This window comes from Lepisosteus oculatus, chromosome 3, assembly GCF_040954835.1.
Source record: "Lepisosteus oculatus isolate fLepOcu1 chromosome 3, fLepOcu1.hap2, whole genome shotgun sequence".
NCBI classification, from domain to species: Eukaryota; Metazoa; Chordata; class Actinopteri; order Semionotiformes; family Lepisosteidae; genus Lepisosteus; species Lepisosteus oculatus.
Genome location: NC_090698.1, coordinates 57632057 through 57647537, shown reverse-complemented (window position 1 = coordinate 57647537; position 15481 = coordinate 57632057). Strand labels below are relative to the sequence as shown.

General features: G+C 37.3%; 1 protein-coding gene across 5 annotated transcripts in view; it reads right to left on the bottom strand.

Moving 5' to 3' along the window:
* Nucleotides 1–15481, bottom strand: part of cbwd (COBW domain containing) — a 29709-nt gene that overhangs the window by 7729 nt on the left and 6499 nt on the right. For all 5 annotated transcript variants that reach the window (XM_006626966.3, XM_069187291.1, XM_069187292.1 and 2 more), the window contains exons 6-12: nucleotides 12885–12944; nucleotides 12025–12062; nucleotides 9442–9488; nucleotides 8041–8127; nucleotides 7908–7952; nucleotides 4040–4096; nucleotides 1074–1125 (exon numbers count right to left, since the gene is read on the bottom strand). In XM_006626966.3, the coding sequence (XP_006627029.1) occupies nucleotides 1074–1125; nucleotides 4040–4096; nucleotides 7908–7952; nucleotides 8041–8127; nucleotides 9442–9488; nucleotides 12025–12062; nucleotides 12885–12944 (386 nt within the window). The remainder of the gene's footprint in view (nucleotides 1–1073; nucleotides 1126–4039; nucleotides 4097–7907; nucleotides 7953–8040; nucleotides 8128–9441; nucleotides 9489–12024; nucleotides 12063–12884; nucleotides 12945–15481) is intronic.

Below are 15481 nucleotides of genomic sequence, written 5' to 3'. Positions count from 1 at the left end.
TTTGATCCAGAGGAAACAGTCTCACCTACTGGTCCTCCAACACCATTTGCACCATCAACCTGGATTTGCTCAAAGTCTCCCATTCCAGGATTTACCAGACCCAATGCTACTGGTACTTAACATCTGAAGTTTTATGCAAGGCTACAAGGTGGTAACACTCCTGCCGACAGCAAGCTGAACACACATGGCTTGTATAGTTAGGGGACGAGAGAAAAGTTTTTAGAAAACACACAAAAGAAAACAGCAGGTTATTCCATGAACAGTTTTCTCCCTGGTGCCCAGGATCCGGGATTCTTTAGACAGACCACCAGTTTGACAGGGCAAGTTTTCAACTTAGGTGTAAACAAGCCAAAATGTCCAAAGAGAAGCTAGAAAAACTCCTTCACAATGTCAAACACAGTACCTGGATGAGTTCAAACATGGATTGTCTCCTAGCATGGAAAGGAGAGGCCTGCAATGAAAAGTCATTGCACTGGCCTGCCTTCACTCTTCAGAGGTCTTTGTAACATTGAACAAAAAGTTCAAAAAGACACAGAATATCATATTTTTATCTCTAAGAGCTCTTCAGGTCTAGTGTCATATTCTGACAAAACAATAACTCAAAAGAACAACATTTTCTATATAGACAAGGAAAGAATGCTGGGGACTGTCCATCACAATCACCTAACCCGCATCCTTTTAAAAGGTCTGATGTTAAAGGAAGCCTGCTTTCCAGGAAACACTTTAAAATACACTTAAAGCTACCCGGATGGAAGAGGGAACATTTCACAGGATGAGTGCTGATAAACTTTAAAGAAATACTTTGAAATTTAAAGCAAAAACTAAAGGAGAAAAAACTAGGTTCTGACCAGGACTGGGGTCAATTCCAGTCTTTCTGATCCAATTCGCTTTTCAAAACTAAACTCCCAATTCCCGTTCTGTGGAATATAAAAAGGCAAATGGGATTGGGAATCGGTTTACGAGAGAGAACTGGGACTGACCCCAGCCTTTCTAACTTTCAGTGTCATGCAAGATATGTAAACATCTTTCTTCAAAGTAGGAAAATAATACAAGATTCTTAACTTGTTGTTTACCTTGTCCAGATGTGGTTGTGTTGTTTGAATGTGTAGCAGCTTTTCCTGCAAACTAGAATATAAACGTTATCACATAAGGTTTCCAAGCCCCATAATTCCATGCATATTCTTACAGAAAAGATTGAACAGTGACTAAAGCAATCACAAATATATAAACATATTTGTATTATTACAGTATATGCTAATTTGTACATATCTACATAAACATATTTGTATTATTTATATGCTAGTTAGTCCATATCTACATAAATAGATGTGCTTTATCTTACTTTGTCCATGACACTTTAAATCTAATGCATACTTGATTTAAAGTTTATAAAGTAAAATATAGACTAATCTTCTAGATCATTCCAATCATTTCCAATCATTAAGTACTCAACATTACGATTTAGAAGCTGTAAACGGATCCCCTTCTTAATGCAAAATGAAGAGCTCTGTAGTATTAACTTTTACAACAATGACACATTTGGGCAGTTCCTGTGTACACAAGGGCTTAATTTGCGACAAAAGCAACCCCTGGACACCATGCTTGCAGATGTTTTGGCTTAGCTGGTTCTAAGAAAAGTTGAACTTCATTTTCTTAATCCAGGTTCTCATGTGTCCGCCGAATTAAAAAAAAAAGTGGAAAGAACCACTGCAGTAGCCTTTTTTTTTGTATCAGTCAGCTGCAGACTTCAGACATGCTGAGAGGGGACATGCAGGCAAACATTGTCCTACAGATTATGCTATTTACAACTGCGCCACACAGCCAGTCACAGGGGGTCACTTCAAACAAATGGTCTGCGAGGTCTGCAAAGGGGGTAAATTGGTAACAGTGGGTTTAAAAGAAGGGAGGGAAAGTATCTATGTAGACAAGTTTGTTAAGATAATTCTTCTCTGTGCTACCAAGTTAAAAAAGGTTTAATCCATCACAGCTGGCTGACATTTTAAAGGAAATGTTATTCCATTTGATTACCAGTCTTCACTGGGGAGCAATAAGCACATTTTGCTTTGTTAATTAGACAAAATCAGTATAAAATCCATTGTTTCTACCAATGGAGTGAATTTGGCAAAAATTTGGCAAAAACAGCCTTTTGCCTTTAGACAAAAAAAATATCAGTCAACAAATCTGAAAACATCTGAATTATCTGAAATAAGAAAAAATCTGAAACCAAAATATATTTAAAGATACATTAACCTTGGAAGGTTTTTTTGAAGTTGTTCTCAATTATAGTTAAAGACTACGTCACTTTGCAGCAGTCAAACTAAAGGTGAACCCAGGAAACTGGACACTGGGACACTGGACTGTTTCTGCTTAACTGGTAATCACTGCAATCATGCAGAGAAAACATCTGGAAATTAGAGCAAGGAGTTCTGATCCACAGAGAGATTTCAGAGTATCTCCTCAGCCTATATATTCAGCTACTTTATGCATTTGAATTTCAGAATATTTTTAATAAACCACCTGGGGCTCGGAAGACAATGACATTGTCTTATTTTAACATCAACTCAGATTCCCTTGCTCTTCAACGGGCTGATGGGTTTACCCATGACACTGAAAAGGGCTTTGACTGCTTGATATGTTTACTGTGGCCAGGGACAATGATATCTAGCAAACCCTTGTGTGTACATCATAATATATTGTGCCAGCACTCCATTCCATGCAGCAGCTTGTCCAGTCAGGTAAGTGCCCCTATTGGAAAGTGCATTTAAAACTGGGAGCAGGAAGCACTGATTTACGCAAAGGGTGGTGGGAGTCTGGAACAAGCACCCCAGCCCCATTGATGAAGATGATGATGCCCTGGCTTCTTTCAAGAAACGGACGGATTAGATCATTGGATCAATTAGCCACTAGCAACCAAACAAGCTACACAGTAAAATCTGAAATCTCTATGAATTGCAAATTTACGAATGTGGGACTTAATACCTTACAGGAAAAATAGGGTGTGGTTCTATGGCTCACAAAACAAGCTTAGTAGTAGTACTATTTTTGGTGCTTATTTCTGTAGTAATATTTTGTTATATATCAATTAACAATTTCAGAAAAAGCATTAGTATTTATCGGAGTCTTAAAAAGTTTTTTCTCCCTATATTTCAAGTTAGTTATAGGGAGATAAATTATAGGGAGAAAGTACATCGTTGTTATGAAATTAAGGCTTATTTCGTATTAGAGTTTGTTTTTTTTCTCATTCTTTGTAGAGCACATTTTCTTTACTTTTTCATCTTGTATTTAGAATTACAAATGCAAATGCAAAGTTAATTGCAGCAAAACAGACAAAACAGTTAATTACAGGTAAAAACAGACAAGAAAGGTAATTGAGTATATTCCCTCCCTTTCCACTTAACCAACTCCCCTCTCCTGTTTGTCTAATTCACTTGTAATGTCTTTTGTTATCATTTACTGCAAAACACACGAGAACTGAGACAATGATAACTTTTTATTTGACGTTCTTTTTACTTCAGGCACACAGGTGTTACTCTGATAACAGGTCTACAAACAACGAACATCTAACAGTTTCCTGAATGAAAATGGATAACGAAAGCATAACCCATGATGCACTTCTACATAAACGTGTTAACTCTTTGTTAAGTTATGCCTTTTCTACTGATGCAGGTTGGGTGAAGTAAGTATGCAAAATGAAGATGTGCAAATACGAAGCTGCATTTACACTTGCATCCTACTGTAAATAAACCTGTGAATTTAGCCTGCAGAGGTGGAAAAATTTGTGACCAAAAATTTCATGTGCAGAGGTGAAAGTGCGAATGTAGAACTTTTTTTCTGTCTTTGGTTACTATAGGCTCATTTGTAAACTGTTCTATGTATAAGAAGAGGACTGAACTCAGAATAAATGCATTTATTTTTATATGTTTTTCTGGATTTAACTATGACCACTTTGTGCTCCCAGGTGTTGATGACTGATCAGAAGGATTAGGTTTAAACCATAGCTCTGCTGATAAAGGCTGTGCTGTATGTACAAAAGACATACCTTGCTCCGGCTTTGCTATCAAATGAATGCAGATCTAAAACACTGGAAAGATCAACCCTGGGAAAAAAAGAAATATACAGTTAGCATCAGATAAGATCACACAGTAATGACCTTTCTAAAGAGAAAAATTACTTTGGCATAAGTGAAACATCTTATTTCATGAACAGATAAGCCTGTGTGCTAAATAAATTCACATGGGTGAAGGTGTGTACCAAATCGCAAAACAGTGAAGTGCAAAAATAACTTTGTCTTTTAGGAATTCTAAGTAAATGCATCCATAAAGCCACATACATGGATGCAGCCAGCATCTAAGTTTAAAAGTAGCCCTCAAACTAGATCAGTCTAAGGGTTAAATTTTAAAGGAATGTTCAAACTCAGAGTAAGACATACCAGCTTCAAATAATCAGAGGTTATGAAATTTGTTTGCTGTAATCTCATCTCTGTGTGCTGTTTCTTAGGCATACCTCAAAATGACAGGAGAAAATAAAGATTGAAATACATGTCTTTATAAACAGGCTATTTTAGTCTTTTTTTATTAAATGCTATACACTGGTGAGACCACCCTATTGCCTTTTCATCAACACAAGCTTCTTAAGGTACAGTGAGTAGCATAAGAACACCAATTTCCTTTGTGGCATGCAGTGTCTATATTCTCAGTTGCCAGCAGTGCTCCAAAAACTCATACTTCTGTCCAATAACAGACAATTAGACTGTGGAAGACAGATCCTTAGAAAATATTGACTGGCAGTGAACAATTCAAAACTAATCTCTCATTTAGTGAAAGCCAGTCATATCATATCTAAAGGATTTGGTTCTTTGAACTTTCTGAATGACTTCTATCAAACCCCAGATCATTGCTAAGGGTTAAATGAAAGCATTAAATAAACATGATACAACGCCAGTGAGATGAAGATGTATTATTTATTAACATACATTCTCCAGAGTAAACCTGGATTCAACAATTTAGTTCAAACGTCACATTAAAAACGGAAACTAGGCATACTTAGTTACTGCTGTTGTGAAAACAAATGATTCACACTGCTTGTTTTTACTTTTATGGACAGAAAGACTCAATGGAAATGTCATAATGGTTCACTTCAAACTATAACTGTATAGTTCTCTCCAATGACAAACAAATACAAGAACAAAACTACTGTGTACCAAATTAAATCAATTGTAGTCTGATGTACAGAATTTATAACTAACAAAACATCAGTAAATATGCTTATACATCATGTATTTTCTCTCCTGCCAATGCTGAATGAAAGGGAATTCTGTCAACAAGAGAAACTATTTTGAGAAAACTAACAGCAAAACCTGTCATTTGTCAGCACTACTATTCTGGGGTTTCTGCAGTGCATCATTTTAAGATGTCCACGGTGCTGTCAGTAATAACATCCAGCAATCGGTTCTCTCATTCGCTCCTGTGGGAATGCTACTCGTGAGAGGATCTAAAGACAAGTTTATGAGAAGTAAGAAGAAATACTCATCTCTCTTTACATTTGTGGCGGCAGTCAGCAACATCACGTTTGGAAGAGAATATCTCAACAACCAATCAATTTCTACAGCTCAAAATCTTATAGTAAAATTTTGTATTATAGCTGGTTCAGTTGAAGTTACTGCAAATAGATTGCAACATTTAAAAAAAAATGAACACCTAATTTTGTCGACAGAGGCCAAGAAAACAGCCTTGATATCAGAATTTTTCAAAGCCAACATCCTTGTAACAGATAATTACAAAAACATCAAGGAATGCACATTAAATGGACAGGTCTCTTAAGTCATGTTTGTGCAAGGGTCTTGTTAAAGTTTATTTAAAATGTTTTTGTACAACACATTTAACCTTTGCTACCAGAACAAAGCAGAGAAAATAACAGGAGTGTAATCCATAAACGCTAACGCAACAGATGGTGCCTGCAAGTCTTTCATACTCGTTTTTCCCAGTAGGGCACCAGGCCTACCAACAGGGCATACCAACAGGAGCCACGTCAACTTTCAGAAAGGTTACAGTGCTTTGAAAATTAAACAAATCCACAACTTCAAACACATATCCAAAAATATGTAATATTTCTAAAACTCAGACATGTGGCTGTCTCTGTGACCATGCTCATCCATTTTGTAGTTGTCTCTCAAACTCCAGTTGCATGGAGTCCTGTAAAAGAGCCCAGGGAGGAATTCAGAGAGCTGAATACAAAATATTTTAATCTAAAATCAAAATCCAGGATTAATCTACTTTCACTAAACAATTTCTATTTGTTTTTGAGGTATGCCAGAATAAAACAATTCAGTAACTGCAGAAACATTTACTGATACATTCACATACAATGGTGAAAAGGTTATATTAGATATAATGTTTGAAAGTGAATAATAACATCAGAGAGATTTCTAAAGATTTTGGTTCATCAGTTTTTGAAGAAGTGCATGAAGTTCTTAGTTTTAAATAATTATAATTGCTTACACTTACTTGGCACTTTTCTGGATACTACACTCAAAGCCCTTTACAGGTAATGGGGACTCCCCTCCACCACCACCAATATGCGGCCCCACCTGGATGATGCGACGGCAGCCATAGTGCGCCAGAACGCTCACCACACATCAGCTCTCAGTGAGAAGGAGAACGGAGTAATGAAGCCAATTCATAGAGGCGGTTTATTAGGAGGCCATGATTGGTAAGGGCCAATGGGAAATTTGGCCAGGACGCCGGGGTAACACCCCTACTCTTTTTTTGAGAAACACCCTGGGATTTTTAATGACCACAGAGAGTCAGGACCTCTGTTTTTTTACAGTATAGTGTCCCTATCAGTGTAATGGGGCATTAGGAACCACACAGGCCGCAGGGTGAGCACTCCCTGCTGGCCCCAATAACACCTCTTCCAGTAGCAGCCTTAGTGAGAAATTTTATCAGAAGCCTTCTGAAAATCTTAATACACCATATTGTACACATCATGTATATCCATTACTGCTGTTGCTTGTTCAAAGAACTCTAACAAGTTACTCCAGCAAGACCATCAAGGAGTGAGACCTGAACCTATTTATACATCCAAAGAGATTAACACTCAAACAAAGCTACTCAGCCGCCCACACTTATGCACTTTGATGTGATACTGTAATACTTGCCTATCATTAAGAGAAACAAAAGAAGCATAACAGAAAACTGAAGTTAAAAGTTAAATTTCTTATAAAGAAGCCTTTGAGTGGGTAAAATTAATAATTAATAAAAATGGACTTTAAAAAGTTTTGCTTATTTAAGGTTTTATATAATGACATACAATGTCCATTGCTGGTTTAAAATCAATGCATGGACTCATTATCGTAGTTTTGTGTCATAATCACCGCTTGTTAAGGAGACACCTGTCCATTCCTATGCATACTTACTAGCTCTGAAGTCCACGGCTTCCCACTGCTGGCTCTGCCCACAGTTTAAACCAAACCATGATGAGATCTGAGCCCGTGAAACTGTTATCAACAAACACTGCTTCTGACATGCCACAATTCGCACCTCTCGCCAAACTACCATTTACACTGCTTTCATCCAAGAATGATTAACACATGCTTCTTTTTAATGTTACTGTAAATAAACTCTCCTAGAATAAAAAAACAAAATTCTGTTTTCTAAACTGTTACATCAATTTCAGCAATAACATATTCCATATTCAAGGTTCTCTCTTAACACCTAATCAAAATCTTATCATGTACTGTTATCAGTATTCAAAAGATTCATTCATAACCTACATGTATATCCTTACGTGTGCACCACAGGATTTTACATTTTGCCAGTAAAAAATAAAAAATTGCAGAATGTGAAGCATCTCAAAAGCTAAGATAGCTTCTCTAAGCTTCAAGTGTTTGTCTGTGGCTTTTGTCATACCTTGATTTCTGAGTTTCAATGATCCTGACTAGTCCATTTGTTGATCTGTGAAGACACAAACAGCAAGGCCTTTAGGAAATGACAGTGAGCAGTGCGGCACAGTAACATTTATTCTGAAGATTTCACCTCTTACCTCACAACCTCCCTGAGCCGACAGAGTTCCTCTTCCCCAACTAAGTCTGTTTTGTTGATGATGGCAAGATCGGCCAGAGCAATCTGTCTAAAAGACAACCTTTTAGATTACTATAAATCAAATGGTTCCTTAATTTAATGAACAATCAATCAACAGTTATGCACACCATGCCTAGTGCCCAGGAACAGTATGTAGTAGGACATGCCATTCTTTAGGTGGTCACTACAGGTTCCATGGCACTGTTCATAAGAGAAGGGGCGTTAACTCAAACCCCCCGGCTGAAACCCATTCTGGACTTGCACAATCTGACCTTCCCCAAGCTTTGCCATCAGCCATGTCACCCTGCAAGTCACAACTGGCAATCCCTACTGAAGCTCAGCAGGTGTGAGCCTGGCCAGTACCTGGATAGGAGACCTCCTGGAAAAAAAAAACTATGGTTGCTGTTGGAAGAGGTGTTAGTGGGCCAGCAGGGGGTGGTCACCCTGCGGTCTGTGTGGGCCCTAAGCCCCACTACAGTGACATGGACACTACACTGTAAAAAGGCACTGTCCTTCGGATAAGAGGTAAAATCAAGGTCCTGACTCTCCATGGTCATTAAAAATTCTAGAGCATTCTTTGTAGAGAATAGGGGTGTTACTCTGACGCCCTGGCCAAATAATCCCCATCTCTGAACTGGCTTCATCACTGTTCTCCTCCCCATTGATAGCTGGTGTGTGGCGAGTGTCCTGACGCACTATTGCTGCCATCGCATCATTCGGATGGGTACTGCACATTGGTGGTGGTTGGAGGGGAGTCCCCATTACCTGTAAAGTGCTTTGAGGGGAGAGTGTCCAGAAAAAAATGATTTTCCCTTAATCAAACAGGTCAAGCAGATTTTCACTTCCCTACATGATCTGCTGTAGTGCGTCTGCTGGTGTGTATCAGGGGCCACATGTCACCCAGGCGGGTGCTGATCTTCAGTTTCAAGAGAAATGCTTCCTCTTCTACAGTATATCAAAACTCCATCAGAATGGAAAGGACTATATAAATAAAGCTAATTATCAATTAATTAATTTTATGATTAACATTCGTTATCTGTGTACAAACTTCTATACATTTTATCTTTATGAATGATGTATTTTTGTTAACTCAGGCCAAATGGAACTAATTAAATGTAGTTTCAGGATGTTATGATCATCTGCAACACCACAATAATACTTAATAATTATCCATGGTCCCTCCTATGGCAGTACAACAATCGGTTTATTTTCTCTTTCTGTTTTAAATCAACTAAATGTGTGACTTACTAGTTCATCAATAAAATCACACCATCAATGATTTTTAAGATTGATTGTCAATTAAGTGACAATTAAACTTTCAACAAATCCATGGAAACAAAAACAAATGTTAAATATTCTGTACCTAGCGGCTTCGTTAATCTGTCCCTCTGGTTTCTCTTCAGTTAGATGCTATGACAGAAAAGAATCCCAAATTAGTTTGCCCGATTAACATTTCCTCTGATAAGTTTGAGCAGTTGCCAGCTCCTTTCGAGACAATATTTTTTTAAGGATGACAGAGGCCTTATTTGGGAATTATATATTTTACTTCATAATTAAAGCTCTTTTTTCGCCTTAAAAGAACATTGAGATAAATAAACACAATTCACCTAGACAATCACTGTAATAAAGCAGTACAATAGCCTTACCAAATTTAAAACTTCGACAATCAAATAAAAAGGGATTAGGAACAATTCCCTCCGCAGTCTCACACTGATTTATTGTGAGAAACATACAAGGTTTACATCTCCATTCATTCTTTGAAAATCAATAACTAAAGTCTCCACTTAAGACATGCTTTACCTACAGGCAATATTGTTTGGCAACAAAAAAAAATCTATTCTAGTATGTTTTATCTAATATGACTCAGTAAATGAAAAAAGTGACAGAGCTGAAATTAAAAAGAATGACAGAAGAGAATGCGTCTAAATTGAGCTAGATAATCATTTTAAAATGGTCTGACCCGAAAATATAACCACATAACCTTATTTAATTTCTTATATCACCTAATCACTTTCTAGATTTCAAATCTGAGCCTTTTTATTGTTAATGTTAAACAAGTAATAACAGAGCACATAAAATAGCAACCCTTTTTCTGACCTTTTCTTTTTCACTCGTTGGCCATGCATTGAGCGCTGCTGAAAGCTGGCGAGTTTTCAGATCCATATAACAAAAGAACAATGCCTTTGGCCTAGGTGTCAGGTCCTCCGAGTCTTAAAATTGGCATTTCAACTTGCCCCGTCATTTGCTCGTGATTAGGAAATGAATATTTCAGACGAGTGGGTGACAATCCCATTAGAGTGATAGGCTCTGATATCAATTACCCCTTCAGTTTCAATTTGGCACCCTGGGCATGCAAGGGCTCTCACAGCTACAGCTGTGAAGGGCTAGATCTGTGAAGCATGACACCCTTAAATTGCTGCCTATTATCTAGGTGTCATTACGATTGCTGTTCGCTGAATTGTTTAAATGGCAAGTAGACGTTTTAAGAGGTGGGGGGACAGAAACTAGTAAAGGAAGGCTGTTGTGACAGGTTTTGATTTTAAAAACAAAGTACATTTTATTTCGTTTAAATAACAGGCTTGTTTTTCATTTTGAGTTGAGCGACTAGCAACTGCTATGCATAAGTATTATTACTTTATAGCAGGTGCCTACATGACACTTCATTTCTAAATATTTCACAGGTAAATAGATGAAGAGAAACTGATCTCTTTGAATACGTTATATGCAATTTGAAAACAACATATATGGCACAGAGATTTCAAATAAGTGATATATGTGAATCCTACTTGAATATGTGAATCCATATTTCTCAGCACTGTATATTCATTTATATACAGATAACTATCAAAACAAAAGAAACACCAAAACAGCTTCATTGCACCTTAATATAAATTCTACAAGTGTCTAGAAATGTGCTGGAGCGAAGAGACATCATTCTTCCATGAGAAATTCCATGCTCTGGTTGTTGTGTTGATGGTGGTAGCAAATGCTGTCTCATGTGCTGCCCCAGAATCTCCTATAAGTGTTGAACTGGGTTGACGTCTGGTGACTGGGATGGTTTGTTTAGGTGTAATAAAGTATTTATTGACTGAAAACCAACCATAGCATCCCTCTCTGAGGTTCTCGACAGACTACATGATGAAACAGCCTTCTAACACCTTAGATTGACATTTGCAATTAAATGATTCAGGTTTTCTTGTTTGTTTACCTTGCATCTCAAACCAGAACATGGACATTACGGTTGAGGAATGTGCACTTTCCTCCACGGTTGTCCCTAGCTGATGATGTCTTTGATGTTGGACTTTCATGTCAAACATCACCTTAGCCACTGTTCCCCATGAACCATAAGTTGAGCACGTTTTTGTCACTGAAGCTCCTGACTAATGAACCCCAACAATCACCACTCTCTCAAAAAGCCGGAGTCTCTTCTTCTAGGCATGGTAGCCAAAAGAATGGACAACTGGGTCGGATCAGCATTTTTCTACATGACCCTAAGCATGATGGGATGCTACCTGCTTAATTAATTAAGCAACCACACCTGTGTGGAAGCGCCTACTTTCTCTACATCTGTCATTTACTCAAGTGTTTCCTTTATTTTGGCAGTTATCTGTAGATTAGAGGAGGACATAATTCACACAGGGCATCACAGTGCTTTGAATTGCTGCCTTACAGTGCTGGGGCCCTGGGTTCAATTCCTGAGGTACTATTTGTGTGAAGTTTTTATGTTTTAAAACATTCTTATCAGAGAAATAATAAATACATAGTTGCATAATTTATGTAAAAATAGCAAACATTGATAACATTTAATATTTACAATTTTCTAATAAGGACATCTACAATATACTGATTTGTATATCAGTATATTGGTTAACACTGCATATTAATTTCATCATCAGTTATTATTACTAAAAAACATATTTAAAGAAATAAACTTTGAAATATTTACCTGCATGGCATATTTTGCATCTATGACTGTTACAATACCTGCAAATGAATATTCCATTATTTTCACTTGAATATTAAGTTCAAATTTTAAAATTAAACATTTGAATATGTTTTCCTACACCCGTGGGTCCCAAAAACATTCCTGAAAATGTGAATTGATATTGAATGAGTTGATAGTCAACTCATTGGCAAGTCATGGTACAGTTTTGGCTACTTCATAATTGTAATTAAAGTAGACGTCTCAGATAAGCATTCAGTGGACACCATACATAATAATGAAAGCATCACCAATAGGCTGGTACAGCTGAAAACCCATGTAAAGACTTAATTCTTCCAGCAAGGAGTCACACTGGGAGAGCAGCATGTGGCACAAATAATGAATGCAAAAAAATTAAAAGACAATCAATACTCACAAGCAATCAACAAGATTAGAAAAATGAAGACTTGCACAGCACTGACTCCTGACCAAAACAACTGATATTCAGGATCAGAACACAAAAGAACAGTGGCTGAGATTCCCTCTTAGCTGTATTTAAATGGATGATGTGCCGCTGGTTTGAGATAGGCAAAGTGTGCTTGGTGGCCTCAACTGAGGAATGAGTTGGTCGGGCCCACATGCCTGCAGGACATAACTGCATCCAAGCTCCACCTGTCACTTCTTTTCTAGTCCGTAAAAGTAAAGCCTGAGTCTAATGCCTGACCTTGCGTTTGACAATGTCTGCTTTTTCTCTTCAGTTTCCCAAGATGAGAATAAGAGATGGGTAGATAAGCTGGATCAACAAGTTGGATATCCAAATTCAAGAAAGACACCAAAGATTTCAGAACGCTGGTTTCTAGATTAACGGAATAGATTTTACTTACCATCGAGATAAATATCGCTTCCCAGTTCAGCATCGACCCAAAACATAGAAGCTACAGCTCCTGTGGGACAAAGAGGAAGGTCAGAAAAGACTGGGGTGTTTGAATCCTTAACTGAGAAACCCAACCTGAAGTGCAAACAAAATGTTCAGTTATTCAAGTCTGTCCTTGACCTCTTCATGTCTTTGATAAACTATCTATAAACAAAGAATGAAAATCTTTAAGTTCCTTTATGGTCCAAACATTTCCCAAGATTTCTATTTTTAACATTGTAACTATAACACTGGACGAAGTTATTTATTGAAAGGGCAAACACAAGAAATTCTCAAATCTGTTCTATACCTCAAAATAAACTTTCTAAATTCCTAAATAATATTGCTGCTCCTTCATTACCAATAATGCTAATTAAAGAAATGCTGATTACTTTATGGTTTTTCCACTGGGTAGCTCACAATCCAAAATAACCAGTGCGTTCTTGCCTTTACCAAACTGATAGCCGGGCAAGCTCACACGCTGAGCCATTCTTTAAATGTTAGGAGAGGAAAAGAAAGCAATGTAAATATTTCATAGGAAAACGAAAAAAGCGTGACACTTAACTGATTTAACATGTATCACTGCAATAGCTTTTTGGAAGAAACTCTGTGCGGAAATGATGGTATTCTACTTATTTTCCCCTCAAAGGAGCTGCTAGTGACAGGTCTGTCTCGTCGGATGAAACTCCAGGGAAAAGGCTGGTGGAGGGAACTCATTCCGAGACTGTCCTGAGCCATCTCCCTGGACCGGCGAGGCGAGAACAGCCCTCGACTGCCACTCATGTCAGCCCTCAAACACCTGTCACTTATTTACACTGCTTACTCATCCAGGATACAGCCACGGCCTCACCATCTAATGACTTACTGACTTCTATTGATTTTTTTCTCCAAAAGGCTTAATAGTTTTCCAATCTTGTTGAAATAGGATTTCCCCTGCTGCAAGCGCTGAATCAATTTTTTCTTTTTTTTTTTTACTACTTCGCTTTAGATCAAGAGTAAACAGCACACATATCACTTTGATTTGAACGTACATGCACAGGTCCTTTGAAAAGGAAACAATTGTCGACAAAATGAGAATGGTCAATTACAGTGATGTAGACCACAGGAACATAATCAACTTTTAGCCTTACCTGATTGTCTTCTTAACGGGTATTATTAACCTAAACTCTGAACTAATCTGTGTTTGAACTGTGACAAACAAGGGAAGTTAGTGATCATTCTAAAATATGAAAGGTGTGTCTGTACATAGTAATAGATGAAGAGAAAGAGAAAACAAATCAGAGTGGTTCAAATATGTGGCAATACAATGAAGAATTCAGGGAACTAAAGATCTTGCAATACAGTTTTCACCTTTTGCAGCTGGCTCACAAGGTCTGGAAAATGAGTCGCAGAATTCTTTATTAAAATGACCAGAATCTGATTCATATCTGATCTCTCTCCTATTTCATCATCTTAGTACGTATCACAAAAATAAAAACTCCATCTGCAGTATTTATCCATAGAGAATTGTATTTTGTACATTTACAGTAGCACTAAGCCCCTCCTTTGCTGTACTGAAATGGCTTGGTCAGTCCTTCTACACAGCAGATATTCACCTCTTCATGTGGGAGAGCACCTGTTTGAAAGGTCATCATCTTAATTGCTTACGTTTCTTTTTTTTCAGGAATATGTTCTTCAAAGAATCTACAACATTCGTCAGAAATATTTTGTTTAGAAGAAACTCTAAATTTTCATCTCTGAGCCTTTGAAAGGCATGGTGACTTTTACAAAGTAATGTACAGGGAGTTTGCTCATGCCAATCTACATTTGAGTCGTTTTCATATTTGTACAGTAATTTTTAATCAACTGATTCGAGGCCTAAACTATTAGTGCCCTTGGACTGAAAAGTGCATTAACACTTTGTATTTATATAAAAAGTATCTAAAATCATACTGGGAATATATAATGGGTGGTAATAAATTCAAATTAGGTAAAATGTCTTTCATTCTGCACGACAATTTCCAAAATCCTCTCTTATTTGTCTTTGAAAACCTTTCTTTAATATGAAAAATTACATAGGCTAGCATGGCAGCTTTCAAAAAGTACTAATATCACTTAAAGCAAGACCAGCAAGGAATTAAACAAACAGTGAAACATACAAGACCCCACTCTTTTGCTAAAGGAGGAAATATGGACTGTAGGTCCCTGGAGGCTGTTTTTCTATCCAATGAACTGAAGTCTAATTTCTTCCTGTTACACTGAGCTCATAAAGAAAACTTGAGGACAGCAGTCAAGTTAACCTCAGGTGAAATCAAAGAATGTCTCCTTCATAGTGTGATGCCACTTAATGTCAGTATTGTTTAACAAATTAGCTAACGTTTAACTCTTATGTCAGCATGCTGCTGTTATCGATTTAGAAAGTGTCAGACTGCAAGTTAGCCAGAGTGTTTTTCATCTCGAAAGCAATACTAAGAGCAGTGAAGTGTCTTAGTACTTTTTACAGCAATGGCCACTAGCAAAAGATGAGCCTGAGAGGATATTAATTAGTCAGTATTAATGTTATTGATGCAACGATTTGTGGATATTAAC